General features: G+C 41.8%; 1 protein-coding gene across 1 annotated transcript in view; it reads left to right on the top strand.

Annotated features, from left to right (window-relative positions):
* PROSER1 (proline and serine rich 1) overlaps window positions 1-16,960 on the top strand; it is a 68,207-nt gene that overhangs the window by 27,654 nt on the left and 23,593 nt on the right. The window contains exons 5-7 of the mRNA XM_030200411.1: window positions 7,242-7,335; window positions 9,482-9,592; window positions 15,337-15,420. Of these exons, the coding sequence (XP_030056271.1) occupies window positions 7,242-7,335; window positions 9,482-9,592; window positions 15,337-15,420 (289 nt within the window). The remainder of the gene's footprint in view (window positions 1-7,241; window positions 7,336-9,481; window positions 9,593-15,336; window positions 15,421-16,960) is intronic.

Here is a 16,960-nt window from a genome sequence, read left to right as displayed (position 1 = left end):
GGCGTTCTTGGACATCACGAAGCGCTGGGGCCAGCCGAGCCTAGATCTGATGGCGTCATCGGCCAATTGCCAAGTGCCGCGCTTTTTCAGCAGAGGACGGGACCCTCAATCCCTGGGAGTAGATGCTCTTCTCCAACAGTGGCCGACACAAGAGCTTCTCTATGTGTTCCCGCCCTGGCCCATGTTGGGCAGGGTGCTAGACCGGGTGGCAAAGCATCCCGGCAGGGTAATCCTGGTGGGTCCGGATTGGCCCAGGCGTCCCTGGTATGCGGACTTGATCAGGCTCTCAGTCGACGATCCTCTGCGGCTGCCAGTGGAGCAGGGCCTGTTACATCAGGGTCCCGTGGTGATGGAGGATCCCTCCCCCTTTGGTCTTACGGCCTGGCTATTGAGCGGCAGCGTCTGAGGAAAGAAGGGCTTCTCAGACAAGGTCATCGCCACTATGCTGAGAGCGAGGAAGCGCTCTACTTCTACTGCTTACGCCAGGGTTTGGCGTATCTTTGCAGCGTGGTGTGAAGCAGGCTCACTTTCTCCCTTCACTGCTCCAATTGCTTCAGTGTTGGCGTTCCTGCAAGAAGGTCTGGAGAAAGGCCTGTCGCTCAGTTCCCTTAAAGTCCAGGTAGCGGCTCTGGCTTGCTTCAGGGGCCGCCTGAAGGGTGCTTCCCTGGCTTCGCAGCCAGATGTAGTGCGCTTTCTCAAGGGAGTTAATCACCTGCGCCCTCCTCTGCACTCAGTGGTGCCTGCGTGGAATCTCAACCTGGTACTAAGAGCATTGCAGAAGCCGCCTTTTGAACCCTTGTCGAGGGCATCTCTGAAAGACCTGACGTTGAAAGCAGTCTTTTTGGTGGCTATCACTTCAGCCAGAAGAGTTTCCGAGCTCCAGGCGCTCTCATGTCGAGAGCCTTTTCTGCAGTTCACTGAGGCAGGAGTGACTATTCGCACAGTGCCTTCTTTCCTGCCCAAGATTGTTTCTCGCTTCCATGTGAATCAGCAGCTCTGTCTCCCTTCCTTTCGTAGGGAGGACTACCCAGAGGAGTACTCTGCTCTTAAATATCTGGATGTGAGACGAGTCATCATCAGATACTTGGAAGTGACCAATGATTTCCGGAAATCGGATCATCTGTTTGTCCTGTTTGCAGGTCCTCGTAAGGGTCTGCAGGCTGCTAAGCCTACAGTGGCAAGATGGGTCAAGGAAGCCATTGCAGCGGCTTATGTGGCCGCGGGGAAGGTGCCGCCTATCCAGCTGAAGGCTCACTCCACTAGAGCTCAGGCGGCCTCGATGGCAGAGGCCGGGTCCGTCTCCTTGGAAGAGATATGCAAGGCGGCAACTTGGGCTTCGGCTCATACATTCTCCAAGCATTACCGTTTGACTGTGGCTGCACGGGCGGAGGCCCGGTTTGGAGCTTCAGTGTTGAGGTCAGGGATTTCAATGTCCCGCCCTGGGTGAGTACTGCTTCGGTACATCCCACCAGTCTATGGATTGATCAGCTTGATGATATGGAAGGTAAAATTATGTATAATCATACCTGATAATTTTCTTTCCATTAATCATAGCTGATCAATCCATAGCCCCTCCCAGATATCTGTACTGTTTTTATTCTGGTTGCATTTCAGGTTCAAGTTTAGTCTTCAGTTACTTCAGAAAGACTTCGTGTTCAAGTTTTTCACTTGGATTCTTCAAGAGTTAAGACGAGTTTGTGTTACAGTGAGCTGCTGCATTCCTCTCCCCTCCGTTTTACGGGGCTGGATTGAGACTTAAAATTCTGCCGGCACTCCCTCCCGCTTCGTGCGGCTGTAGGGCAGCTTTGTACCCCTCCCGCTTCGGCGGTGTTAGGGTCAGTCAGCTCCTCCCGCGGTTGCGGTTGCAGGATAAGCCAGATCCCCCCGCATCGGCGGGTGTGGTGTCCCTCCCCCGCTCCGCGGGGATGAGCTGGACGGATTCCCCTCCCCCACTTGTGTGGGGATGAGCTGGGTTAATTCCCCTCCCCCGTTTCGGCGGTGGTGAGCTGGGCAGAGTGTCCCTTCGTGGGTGTAATTCTCTAAGTGCTGAGTCCTGCGGATGGAGCTTTGATATCGACATACTGAGGAGTTTCCGGCAGCACATGACCACATATAGGGAGGCAAAAGTTTGCTCTCTATCTCCACCTGCTGGTAGATGGACACAACCCACCAGTCTATGGATTGATCAGCTATGATTAATGGAAAGAAAATTATCAGGTATGATTATACATAATTTTACCTTAACTGATATTATATACTTGATCATGGTCTTTCTTTGTTGTTTCCGGGATATAGACTGTATAAGTACGCCCGGCTCTGTCCTTATGTTCCAACTACTGGAGTTGCCATCAAAGCCTATCCGAGTCTGTCTTGTCATTTGCAGGACACAGACCGTAAAAGTCTGCCTGGCACTGTCCTCGCGTTCTAAATTACTCGAGTTTCCGTTGAAGCTCTCTACAGCCCATCCTAAACCAGATTGCAGCCCATCTGGAAAGGCATTGCTCCAATGTGCTTCAGTAACACTCCAGATAACCCATTGTAAACTCTGAATGTTACATCAAGAGAGCAAGGGGATTCAAGATCTGTGAATGTGTGCATACAAGAAGTTCCTAGGGACCTGGGTGTCACAAAGGAGATGGAAATGGAAAGTAAACAGTCTTATAATTACTGAAAACTGTCACAATGGCATTGCTAATTAGGTGAAGCCACACCAGTGCAGTGAGACACATTGGGAAGTAATTCTATAAAGAAGGCACTGCTGTTTACATGCTAATGTGCGTTTAAAACGAACAGAATATGGCATATACATTCATAAATGCCACCAGTCCTGCTGCACACTATTTTGTAAATCCAAACGTATCGTTGATAGTACGTAGTTTGCAGGTGAGCACTTACACGTATAACTTAAAGAATACTATGTTACACGCCTGTCTCTGGGGTCTGGATGCAGCTCTATGGCTGGCATAACTTCTTGCACCTAACCTTATATGCACGTAGATACCTGCTAACCTTACGTTTCTATAAAGAGAAATAGGCACCAATTAGGTGCCATCTATGTGCCTAAATGTAGGCGCCCCTCGGATTAAGACATAGGCAAACTAGACAGGTTGCTAGAGCTCAAAGGTTTAGAGGGGCCTGTCAGAGATAGGAGCTAGGGTTTTTCAGTATTCTACAGATTTGTAAATTAACTCTTTCAAAGCCAGAAGGATAAATAAATTGTTTGGATGTTGTTCAGAGTTTAGCTCCCTTTAGTTCTCTATTCCTCCCCCTTTTTGTAGGATCCAGGGAGAGGGAAAGTTGCTCTAATCACAGGAAGCAGGGATTAAGCTGCAAGTGCTGTAGGGAAGACTGAGCTCTGCATGGGGGCGTTGGAGAGAACCTGTGAAACCAGTGAGTGCTTTGAAGGGGAAGAGATTTTTGGGAAGGATTAGTACTGTAAGATGAATAGGGGAAATCAGGAGGCATCTTCTGCTCCAGGCTGAGAAAAAGAGTTGGGAGCAAATGCAAGAAATTTCCATGATTCTGGGCAGAGCTGTTTGGGAGAGGGGAGCTTAGGCTCGCACTGGGTGTGAACACAGGCAGCAAATCAACACCAGAGGGGAGAGCATATGTGTGTGTCTGAAGAATGAGAGTACTTGCATAGGGTTTGTGTGTGATTGAAGTGCAAGACAGTGCTAGAGCTGCCAAGGGGAACCAGTTATTGAGAGGGAGATTTTAGTACACATCCCAGCCCCACCCACTCTACCTCATGGCTCTACCCCTACCTTGCTGTTTGAGCAGTGCAGAAGTCAGCAATGCACTTTGATATGACACCTTTTTTTGGACTAGCCTAATACATTTTTGATTAGCTTTCATAGGCTGAAACTACCTGCTTTAGGTCAGGATAGTATACTGCAGTTTGATATATTCTACTGACCTGAGAAAGAAGTGTTGGTCTTGAAAGCTAGTAAAAAATATATTAAAATTAGTCCAATGTAAAGGTATTGCCTTATTTTCCATTTTGTGTTTTATTTCTATTTATCAACCTTTATTAACACAGGTACCACATTTTTCTACCTAAGTTGATGTCTGATGATTTTCTAATTGTGTTGGTTCCAGTTGCTGGTTTCTGCTGTCCTCCATCTTCACTTCTCTCTCTTGCTGGGTTTCCTATCCATTTGTCATTTTCTTTCAGTTTTCTTCAATTTATTTTTTTTGTCTGTCCAGATTTAATTCATTTTTACTATCCAGTCTTTAATTTCCCTCTTTTTTTCTTACTTCATCTACCTACAGCCTTTCGTGTTTCCCTCACCCATATTCTCCCCATGCCCCTTCCTCTTATTCTCTAGTTTTTCACTAACTATCCTTCCCCCCTTTCTATCCAAACATCTCCCCTCTTTCTCTCCCCATCCTTCCATCTAATATCTCCCCTGTTTCTGGTCCCATCCTTCCAGCATCTCCCCTTTCTTTCTCCATCAGCATCTTCTCTCTCTCCAGCCCATTTCCATCCAGCATGTCCCCTCTTTCTCTCCCCATCTTTCTATCATCTTCTGTCTGTACCCCTCTTCTATCCATCTTTTCTCATCCTCCCTTCTATTCTGGTGATTAATTTGTTGCCATAAAAATATGTTAATTATAAATAAAGTGGACCACAGACTAAAAGAAATGCATTGCATGACTGAATAGATGGCAGAAGGTAACAAAAGAATAACAAGATTTGTATTTCAGAGATGTGCAAGTTCTCTCTTTCTTGGCTCATAGCATGGCTCCTTGTTTTGTGGTTAAGTGAGCAGTGTCTCTTTTGAACCCAAGAGACTTTTCATGATGGTTGAGATAGCCAGAGCTGCCCATGTTTTGCTTCATTGTGCGCACTGACCTTTATCACAGAGACAATAAAGGATAAACTTTAATCCTTACATTAACCAATACAGGCACTGCATTGCTTGAAGGGTTTTTTGAGTAAAGACAGAACAAGACTAGTGAATTGTAGTACATTGTATTGCATTTGTTGCCAACGTGCAAATACTGGTGTGTAGGTGGAAAGGTAATAAAATTTATACCTGGGATGCAACATCATCATAGCCACTGTTTGATCTATCTGAATCCTAACTGCTGATATTTCAGCCCAAGCAATCATGTTCTCAACTGCATCTTTTATGTGAACAAAAAATCCACTTGTGGGTCAATATCCTAAAAATAGTGAGGATGTGCGAACATGTGATCATAATTTTTCAGATTCTGTGCCTTAAACTCCTAGTGGAAGCTTAGCTTGTTTGTGAGAAAATAGTTGATTTTCTGGGTAGCAGCCACAGTAAGGTGTAGTTTCCAGTGCAATGGGACAGAAATCTGGTAGCTCAAATAAACTGGTAGTAGAAATCTTACATCATAAACTTCTTAGCATCTCATAAGTCACAGAACTATGCCAGGAGCCAGAGCAGCCCTCTGCAGATCTTGCTTCAAAATGGGTGGCAAGAGGACTGAATCACTCATTATCTTGTTTTTATAGATGGAAGTGTAATTACAATAAGTACCTCCTGAGTTTAATTATTCTCCAGTCTTGACGTAATATGCATTGAACTTATTAAGGTTTACATCTCGGGGGACTGGCTGTCTCAGCAACTTGGGATAGCCATATAAGGCCTGTCGGGTTTTGCTGGTTGAAATTCAGCTCAATTTTTTTTTGGTTTATGTCACACCTTTTCGTTAGTAATGCAAGGTGACTTGGATCCAGGAACGCTAGGTATTCCCCTGTCTCTGGAGGGCTTATAATGTTATTGTATTTATTAAAGGTTTTAAATTGCCTTTATGAAAGAGGTTTACCCAAGGCGTGGTGCAAGAAGGCATGGGGTTCGGCGGGAATTTGGCATGCGTAGTTTCCCGCATTAGAAAATAATTTTCTATTTTCTGCTGTGGGGGATGTTTCTGGTGGTAATGGGCAGTGTGGCCACATTTCCACGGGGTTAGCGTGTGAGTCCTTACCGCCTTCTAAATAGATGTGGCGGTAAAGGCTCAAGCAGTAAATAGCCGCACCCTAATTTTAATATTAGCGCATGGCCATTTACTGCCAGTTTTAAAAAAAGGCCTTTTTTCCCAACCTTGGTAAAAAGTGGTTCAGCACATGGCAATTTCACGTGCCAAAACTAGTGCAGGCCACTTTTTACTGCAGCTTAGTAAAAGGACCCCTTAGACATTTCAGAAAATGTTTGAGATGGTTTGACAAGTTGATGTACTTTTATAACTGCCCCTGCTAGAACTGCTTTCTGAGTAAATGGGGAAATGAATTTTTCATTGAGCTTGATCCAGCAGTTGACATAGGAACTAAATTTTCTAGAAAAAATTAATTTTACTGAATTTTTGGAATGAGAATTTCATTCTGTTCCTTGATAGACTGAAAATGTTAAAGCTCTATTTTATATTGGTTGCTGATTTTATTCCTTTTAAGCAGTCTTTGATTATTGCCGAATGTAACATTATGGAAGGTAACGAGTGGGCAAATTCCTGAAAACTGCAATATCCCAATTGCTTTTCATTAATTCCTGATTTGTTTAGGTTTTGCATGTAGAAAGCCTCTTTTACTTACATGTTTGAGAGGAGACATAAATGTTAATGCATAAAGTAGATGCATATTTCATAAAATACATGCCTTAATTTTAAGTTTGGCCAGACTCCTCCTATTCTAAAGTCACATATAAACATGCAACTAATTGCATCATGTGTACTTTTATGAATGAGGTAATTTTATAAGAGGCCTTTTACAAGTGTGTATTGGCATATGTACACAAAATACTTGATATTTTCACATACACAGCTATGAAAAAACATGACCACAATGTTTTGATTCTGCCTCCTATCTAATGTATCCATGAGCATGTAAGTAAAAACATGTATGCTGTGGAACATGGTGGGTAGCTTTACCTGCAATCTTCAGACAATTAGTCTGAACATATAACCATGTAAATGGGTTTTGAAAATGATCCTTTTACAAATGGTTTGGTGATCCTGTATTGCTTGGCCTATAATGTTATAGTTGTCTCAGTTTACTGTAAGTTCTTCTTCTGAGAGAGATCCTCATTGCATTACTGCTATCTAGTTCTATTTAGCATGCTTGCTTACTATAATCTAATAACTGCAGCATTCTCCAGTGGCTGAGTAAGTAGGATGGCTGTATTTTAAAACTACATCTAATATCTTTTGTCAACTATAGCATTTATGAAGCTACAACTCCAACATCAAGTGTCCTCATCTAAGACTTTCTTTTATAGAAATATCTTCGATCCTCAGAATTATCGACTTATTGAAGACCTTTTTAAGGCAAACTTAGCTGAAAAGAAGCGATGCCGGAGAATCCTTGACCAGGTAATGTAGTGGAGTTTACTTGTTAATATGCTTTTAATAAAATTATGATGAACCAAATAAAAACAGTATTTAAGCATGCTTGGGATTGATGCAGGGGTAGGAGACAGGTAGAATAAAAGACATGGGTGATCTGGGTGACAGTTGGACTAGAACAATAGAGAGCCAAGATTGAGAAACCACAGCGAGAAGTGGTACAGCTACTCAGTGGTGTACCTAGGTTGGCTGCCACCCGGGGTGGGTCACTACTACGCCCCCTGCTCCCTGAAATGCATCACCCACCTTCCCCTCCTCCTCCGAAGCTCATCATCCTCACCACCTGGGGCTGCATGGAGCAGTCATGCAGCTGTTGGCTCCACTGGTCCCCTGCCCCGGAACAGGAAGTAACATCAGAGGGGGTAGGGAACTGGCAGAGCCGAGAGCCACGCAACTGCTCCATGCACCCCCTTGCTGTCTATACCCGAGGCGGACCGCCTCCACTGCCTCCCCCCCACCTTGGTATGCTAGAGCAGCTACTTTGAGTTCCTAGGGGGAGGCAGCATGTTCAACCAGTGTGAAGCAGGGCTAGGACTTTAAAATGCTGTCTGATATAATTGGATGAGATTTCAAGTTCTGTATCTTGGGTAAGATGCTGATTTGTCTCCTCATCTAAGGGTAAAAAAACATAAAGCAAAAGCTCTAGCACAGTGGTTCCCTAACCTGGTCCCGGAGGCACCTAAGCCAGTCAGATTTTCAGGATATCCACAATGAATATTCATGAAAGAAATTTGCATGCAGTGGTGTCACGAAACACCTAGCCACCTGTGTGGGGCTACCCCGTGGCCACTTAGAGGGTCTATCCCCAGCACAGCTGAGGTCCGCCTGCACCTGCTGCTTGTGCTCTGTACAAGCACCCTCCTCCCACCGACTGGGTCCCAACTGCCTCTGGGTGAGTCTCCCACTCTCAAATTATCCCCAGTTATTTCTAGGTTACTGGGGCCACACTCCCAGTGGTCCAACAGTTCCCAGAAAGCACTCAAAGACCCAGCACACAAACTGCCAGGATTCTTTATCAGTTCAGACAGCAAAGTCAACAAACTAAAATTATTTATTGTCAGAACTTGAACAGTGGACAAAAAATGTGCAATCAGCAAACAATAACAGGTAACTGGAATATGGATCAATTATAAAACTATCTAAATATTTGTTTACTTAAACTAATTAAGTTGTGTAAGCAAATCCAGAATACGCCTGGATTTGCACGCACAGCCCAGGTTGCACTATATAGAATCTGGGGGATAACAAACCAGTGATGTCTAGAAACATTTTTATCACTAGACAGCCCCAAGAAGAAAGATAGAAAATGTTTTCTTCTCTCTTGCATTTAATGAATATGAGGGATTGCAGCCTTACCCACCTTATACATCTGTACTTAAGCAAAGTATGCTCTTTGTAGTACTCTAAAAATCACATTCCCAAAGTTGTGCACTAATTGTAAGCCTAGGTATGCCCTTGATATTATTCAGTAATGACCAATGGCCTATCTCCCTACCTAGATCTGCTTCCCAACACTGTTTCACCCCTCCCAGATCTTTGTCCTTCTCCAGCCTATACAATCGGTGAGATATATTTTACAGCATATCTCAAAAGTTATAAGTTCCTGATGCAGCAAGATGGCAGATACTGGCAGTGTTGGCTTTTATAGCTGACTGATCTTGAAGTCAGGTAAGTATTTTTGGTGGCACTTAGTGTTTAAAATTAGTAGTTGGTATTACGTTAAAAGGAGTTTTTCAGACAAATGACATAAGCTCCTCAAGAACCTCAACCCATTTGGGTTTTCAAGATTTCCTACAGTGAATATGCATGAGATTGATTTGCATATGCTGCTTCTATTGTAAACAAATATATCTAATAACTGGTTTGTGGCCCTTGAGGACTATGGTTGTCCATCTGTGAGTTTGATGATCCTTAACAGTCAACACTGTAGTTTAAACTTATAGACCCATTGCCAAAGGCAGTAAATATATTTCTGTACTATGTTGTTTTTTTTTTCCCCATTTCAAGTTCATGTGGTTACTACTATGCCCATTTTTTTTGTAATCAGATCAGCTTTTTTTTTTTATCACTCTGTAGGTTCTTTCATCTTAATTTCTGTGATTTTTGATTGTAGGCCTATAAAGCAGGCTGTAAAGCTCCTCATGCTATGATATCCTCTTGTGGAACAATTCCTGGAAACCCATATCCCAAGGGCAAGCCAAGTCGCATTAATGGAATTTTCCCAGTATGTATAATTTTAAAGATTTTTTATGGCATTGTTTCCCTCTTGTTCTTGGCCTATAGATGATGTAGTATCTATTAAATATGTTTTCTACTGAAGTGTCTCACTAAATAAAACATTTATTTATGTATTTAAAAAATGTATATACCACCTAAAAAGCTAAATGGTTTCCAAAATAGCATACATAATACACCTAACAATAAATCTAATACGTAAAGATTATACACAAAAGACATACTTCTTCATGCTGACCCTAAGACAAAGAAATTCATATCACAATCTCAACAGAATGCTGCCACAAACAACTGTGTCTTCAGTAGCTTTTTGAACTGAAAACAAAACAGCGAAGATGACTAACAAAAGCAAAAAACAAAAAAATAAAAATAAAATATATTAAAAACATCAAAATTTAAAAATAATAATAAAATATGTATTTAAAAAATAAATACATAAAGATTAAAAATTACATTAAAAAGACGACACTTTGGATATAAAAATTTAAAAAAAACTTTATTAGCCAAACGATAGCAGGGAGAAAGGGATTCGACACAGCAGTGTTTCGCCCGTACTGGCCTGCGTCAGGAGTCTATACAAATCAAAAAACATAAACAATGTGAAATAAACAATAGCGTATAGTAACGTAAAGAGACAATACAAACATCTAAAAAATTGTACTATTGCACGAGATATCTCAGACATGAGATAATAGTTAAATCGACATAAAACCAAACACAGTGATCAAATACTATTATCTCAAGTCTGAGATATCTCGTGCAATAGTACAATTTTTTAGATATTTGTATTGTCTCTTTACGTTACTATACGCTATTGTTTATTTCACATTGTTTATGTTTTTTGATTTGTATAGACTCCTGATGCAGGCCAGTACGGCCGAAACACAGCTGTGTCGAGTCCCTTTCTCCCTGCTATCATTTGGCTAATAAAGTTGATTTTTTAATTTTTATATCCAAAGTGTCATCTTGTTTATGTAATTTTTAATCTTTATGTATTTTTTAAATACTTATTTTATGATTATTTTTAAATTTTTATGTTTTTAATATTTTTTATTTTTTGTTTTTTGCTTTTGTTTTTGTTAGTCATCTTCGCTGTTTTGTTTCCTGTTGATTTCCTTGCGAAGACTGGTTTCTTCTGTTTTTTGTACTGCTTTTTGAACTGAGCCACACTACTGCATAACTGCAGGTGCCCGGAAAGGGCAATTCATAATTGTGTCGCAGCCACAGTAAAATCAGATATTCTAGTCTCTGCATAATGAGTTTGAACTATCGGATCCAAAGGCAGTCGCCTGGCATGTCCGATCTGAGGGACCTTTTTGGGCCCTGGTCTCTAGGAGATTGATATGCAATTTCTCCTCTGAAGTTCAAGAGCCCAGCGCCAACTGGCCCTGTTGGTGAATTATGCAACCAAAAAGACTGGCATCTGTAGTGACCAGCGTCCATTCTGGTGTTTCCAACTCCATCCTGTGTTCCAGGTGATTTTTGTCCAACCACCATGTGAGATCCCATCTGGTTGAGTGTGGGAGAATCAGACAATGCAAGTCATCTGACTGGGGCCTCCAAGAGGCTAAAATGCCTTGAAGGGATCTCATATTTGCTGTTGCTCAAAAGTACCACCTCTATGGTAGCCAACATCAACCCAAGCACCTGGAGAATCTCCAAAACCGATGGCCTAGATCTCTGAAGAAGAGTTCTGATCTAGTCTTGAAGTTTGCAGATTCTGGCCTCTGGAAAGAAGACCTTGGCTAGGCGGGTGTCAGATTGAACCCCGAGGTACTCTAGGGACTGACCAGGAAGCAAAGAGCTTTTGGAAAAATTCACTACCCAGCCACCACCTGCTCTGTGGTTTGTCTCTTCTTCTCATAGGACTTTGCTCAGATCAGCCAATTGTGTAGGTAGGGGTGGACTAAGAGCCCCTCCTCGTGGAAGTTGGCCACCACCACCACCACCATCAGCATAGAAAAGGTTTGAGGAGCTGCTGTGGTGAGCCTGAAGGGAAGAGTCTTGAACTGAAATTGCTGCCCTAGGATTGCGAAACATAAGAATCCTTGGCGACCCGGGCGAATGGGAAAGTGAAAATATGCCTCCAAAAAATCCAAGGTGGTCAAAACTTTTCCTCACCATATTGCCACAGTGACCAATCTGAGAGTTTCTGTGCGGCAGGGGGAAATCCTGAGGGCCCTGTCGGCTACTTTGAGGTCCAGAATAGGTCTGAAGGATCCCTCCTTCTATGGCATCACAACATATATTTATTTATTTATTTGCATTTATTTACTGCCTTTTTCAAGGAATTCACTCAAGGCGGTGTACAGTAAGAATAGATCAAACATGAGCAATAGTCAAATAACAATACAAAGTATGGCATTGTATACTACTTACTATGTCAACACAATATGTAATAGAACATTTTATGTATAATAATTTTTATTATTATTTGCATTATACTTTAACAGATATAACAAACTGTCAAGTTAGACACAGCCAGAACAGTCATACAAATATAGTCATTTCAAACTTGCAATCCATTACAATTTGGCTTCCTTAGACCTCAAAGCCTAATGAGGCGAAGAAAAGCGGGGGGCAGGAATTAGAGAAGTTTAACAAAATTCAAATTATCAATTAATTTCTCCAAAATTATGGTGTCGTATTTCTCTACATTTCTTTTAACTCTGACTCTGTTCTACTTCCAGAAAGGATTTAAGCTGATCAGGAACATAAAAAACATATTTTGTCTGATTTAGCCTTATGAGACATTTACACGGGTAAGCCAAGAGGAAAGTTCCCCCTTTATCAACAACTTTTGACCTCGTAGAAAGAAACATTTTTCTTTTTTTCTTGAGTTGATTTTGTCACGTCGGGGTAAAGCCAAATCTTTTGACCTGCAAAAATACGGTTAGTTGATTTGAAATATAATCTCATAATTGCATTCAGGTCCTGAAAGGTATAAGCAAAGATGGAACATATAGATAGGTAAGAGAATAAGAAGAGTTAGAAAGTAAGGTGACTAATTTAAAAAAAAGTTGCACATGCGGTCAGAGAAATTGTTAAATATTATGTCAGCTAGGGTAGGAGTGGATAAACAGAATTTTTGCCAGAACCTCTCTCTTCCGGAAGGACTGGGACCACCACTTCCAAGGTTAAGAGCTTGTCCAGGGTCTTGCAGACTGCCAAAGATCTTCGCCAGTAATTTGCAGGGAAAGACCAGGAGGCATCTCAAAGTGGGTGGACAAAATCCAATGTGTATTGCAACTGAACATCCTCTTAACACCCGCTGGTCTGAGGTGATATGGGCCCATCTCCGATGAAACAACCTCTGATGGGAACGATCAGAGCATGGGCGCCCAAACCTTCATTGGTAGAACAGGAGGGGGTAGAACTGACCTGCCCAGTCTCCCAAGCACTTCTCTCAGCCCCTCGAAAGAACTCCTTTGTTTCTCCAGTTACACTGTCTTCCTTCCCTATTTAGGCCCTGATTTAAGATTTTAGTTTTCACCCATAACATTTTTCACTCTGGTTGTCCCTCATATTTTTCTTCAGTTATTATTCCCTTTACCCCTGCACACCCCCTTTGCTCCTTGGACGGGCACTGTCTGGTCCTACCCTCCCCTCACCTTGCCTAGTTGAATCAACTAGGACTGCTGCCTTTTTCTTTCTGGCCCCTAAACTTTGGAATGACCTGCCCCCTTCTCTTTGATCTGAGCTTTCCCTTCCTAGATTGAAAGCATCCCTTAAAGCTCACTTCTTTAGCCAGGCATTAGGCACCACTGAATAAACTTGACCTGGGGCTGACTTTGAGAAGAAATCAATTTTTATTGTTTTTAGTGATTTTATTGGTATTTTAATTCTACTTTTTTTTGTTTTGTTTTAGGTTTTTTTTTAAACTGTATGTATGCATTCATATCTGTAGCACTAGTCCCCTTTCCTGTCATTTTTGGAGTTTATTTTCTCCTTTTTATTAAATTGTGAACCGCTTTGCCCTTACTTATGTAAAAGCGGTATATCAAGTAAAGAAATAAACATAGACTGAAAGGACTGGCCTCTTAACCAAAAAATGCCCCCTCTGGGGGAGGACGTCTGATCTGCCGGGGCAGTACCTCCGAGCCTCTCTGAAGCAACACCTAGCAGCAGTTTGAGCTGCCAGACGAGATTTACCTTCTGGAAGCCAAGGCCTCCTGGACTCCTCCAAATCCTTCACTAACTTTTCCAAGTCCTCACCAAACAAAAGCTTTCCCTGAAAAGGAAGCTGACTGAGCTGCACTTTATAAGCCATGTCCGCAGACCAATTCCTGAGCCAAAGGAAATGTCTTTCAGACACAGCCAGTGCCAGGTTTTTGGCTGAGGTGTGGACCAAGTCATAGTATTCATCTGCCAAGAAAGCCACGTCCTTCTCCAAATTAATGTCCATCTGAACTCTCCCCAGAACAATCAGAGTCACTCTGCCCAGCAAAAGTAGGCTCTGGCCACGCAACCTTCACAAATGGCTGCCTGTAAGGCCAGGGTAGAGTCATCAAAGGAGCACTTCAAAAGCACCTCCAAATGGTGGTACTGTGGATCCTTCAGAGCCATGCCACCTTCCACAGGAATAGCAGTCTTCTTAGCGACTGTCATGACCAAGGAAAGCTGGTAAAACTGATCCATAGCTTCCCAATGCAGAGAGCAGAATCAGGATATTGCCACTCCTCCTTATCTGTTTCCTTGAGATCAGCATTAAATGGAAAGATTTTGGAGGGCTGACATACACCTTTCAGAAGGAGATCACCTTTCCTTGGCATCCGAGGCTGGTCATCCTCTAAGCTCAAGATCTGCAGGGCCTGAGTAATTAAACATGGCACCATGAGGAGACTGAGAAATACTGGCTGGTTCAGGGTTGCTAACTATGTTATTGGGTAACGTCACTCAATTGTTCTCAGTCTCCCCATCTGCTGGTAGGAGGGCATATACCTGCTGGTTGAGAATGGTCTGGAGATAAAAGGGTTCTGTAGCAGAGAGTTTGATTGGGTCAAAAACGTACTGTCTAGTCTGACAGGCACTTGAACCTAACTAGACACTAAGGTCCAGATTCTATTTATGTCACCTGAAAAATCCATGCAAAGCAAATCTCTGCCTAAGTGTGTTCTGTAAGTGGTGCCTAGATTTAGGCATGGTATATTGAATATGCTTAGTTGATATCCTAGTGCCTAGAACTACGTGCATTCATTTTCACCAGGGAAATTATGGTGTAAATACCGGCATGTAGATTTAGGTGCAGAGGGGCATATTCTATAACAGTGCATGTAAATTTTGAAACGCCCATTTCTCCGCCCATAACCGTGCCCTTTTTTGGCAGCGCACATTTAAATTGAAGCGCTCTGCATTTCAGAATATGCTTAGCGAGTTGTGCATGTAAATTCTAATTCTTGCTAATTAGTGCTCATTAAATTCTGTTATCAATGCTGATTAGCTTGTTAAGCCAATTAAGTTATGTGCATTGTTATAGAATACTTTTGGATTTCAATGCAGAACACTAGGTGCAATATATAGAATCTGGGAGTAAGGGGGGGGGGGGGGAAACTTATCATGGGCTACTGTTAAATCGGGTTATTTTAGCACAGGGTCTCATTGCATAAAAGGAGTTAACCTTGACCTGAGAGGTAATCCGGGAACTGTGCAGCTAAATTAATCTTTTAGATTATTCTCATTTTCTCAACCTTTTTTTCATATTTTGTAAGATGTACTAATGTTCCCTTGGTTTAGGGAACCCCTGTGAAAAAGGATGGTGAAGAATGCACTAATGAGGGCAAGGGGACAGCAGCACGGATACTTGGACCCTGCAAACCAGTATGTATGAAGAATTAGACCAAACTGTAATATCACAAAAAATTTTTCTGATGTCTAGAAAGAACAATTGAAAAACTGTTTTGGCAAAGTGAATCCTTGAAGACTAAATAACTGTTTTTCGAAGTGGTGCCTTAGCCACTTTTTTAAAATCCTGCTTTTTGTTTGTTTGTTTTTTGAATTTTCAGTGGAAGCCATGTAAAGCCCTCCTAAATTAGTGAAGTTACCTTTCACATTTCAATGATATAAGCAAATCTTCCCTTATTAGAAGCACAAGAGGTAACAGTCCAAAATTTGTTGCAAGAAATTAGTATACTATATTTGACATTCTTCATTTGAATGAAACCACTGGAGAGTTCTGTTCATGTTTAGCAACTCTTTAAGACCACTAAGGCTTCATTCACATTGTTAATAAACAGAAATTTAATCTGTTATTTGCTTTTGTTTTGCATCATATGCTTACATTCTGCATCATTTTTTTTGCATTATACACAATTAAATGGCTTTCTTCCAGTCTTTCAGGGTTTCATTGGACTCGTGTAGAGGCACAAATGGAAGATATTTTTCTTACATATTTTCAGCTTTAAAAGCAAGTAAACACTGAATGGCTTCCTTTAAACCACTGGAAGTGAAACAGGCTTTGTTGCTGAGAGTTAGATAGTCATGATACTCACTCTCCAGTACACTTCTGATGGCATCAGACACACCTAAAACCTTATGTTCTTAACGTTTGTTCCTAAATTAAACATAACTTACTAGCATTTTATTCCGAGTTTAATTTAAATGTAAAATATTAACTAAATTTGTTAATTCTGTTCATAAGTAGACTTGACTGAGGATAGTTTGTGAGAAAGGAAGGTTGCATTTATCAGGACGCCTGTATTCAGCGGGTCATGTTTAGAAAAAATTATCCAGACAACTTAGGTTATCTTTACCTGGATATTCTTTCTAAAGCAGTGCGCTGAACATCTGATCTAACTTTAACCAAAATAAATTGACTGTTTAGCTTCAGACCTGCTATTTGGCCCACCAGAGTTATTTGGGTAATTTTGAGCATTGAAGATCAGTGCTGCCTGGCTAAAGTAGAACCACCCTAATACTGCCTCTTTACATGGCAAAAATTTGTACCTGCTGGGATTTGAAATTCTCCATCCCCAGGCAGTCTGTCAGTCTCCCAAAGTTAGTCACATGGGCCTTCTGAATATGTACTTCATGTGGGTGATTTATAAAGGATTTTCTGCATGGAAAGCATGTTTTACATTCCAGAAAGGGCTCGTATACAATTGTGCAGGTTATATGTGTTTAAAAAGTAATTGCACTTAGTGTGCCTCTATTTTTATGCAACTACATATAGATGGCCCTGGGTGTATAGTTTCAGCTGAGATGAGGCAGAGTTCTGATTATGTGTGCATACAGAAAACACACATAAATTTATACCATGGTGTCGGGGGGGGGGGGGGGGGGGGTAAATTTGTGCATGTAAATTTGCATGCTATTGGTGCTGGTTCCAAGCATCTTTTTGGACTTTTTACTTAGGCATCCT

This window comes from Microcaecilia unicolor, chromosome 4 (genome assembly GCF_901765095.1).
Source record: "Microcaecilia unicolor chromosome 4, aMicUni1.1, whole genome shotgun sequence".
Lineage (NCBI taxonomy): Eukaryota > Metazoa > Chordata > Amphibia > Gymnophiona > Siphonopidae > Microcaecilia > Microcaecilia unicolor.
The sequence above is the reverse complement of the archived record's forward strand: the minus strand, read 5'-3'. Positions and strand labels throughout refer to the sequence as shown.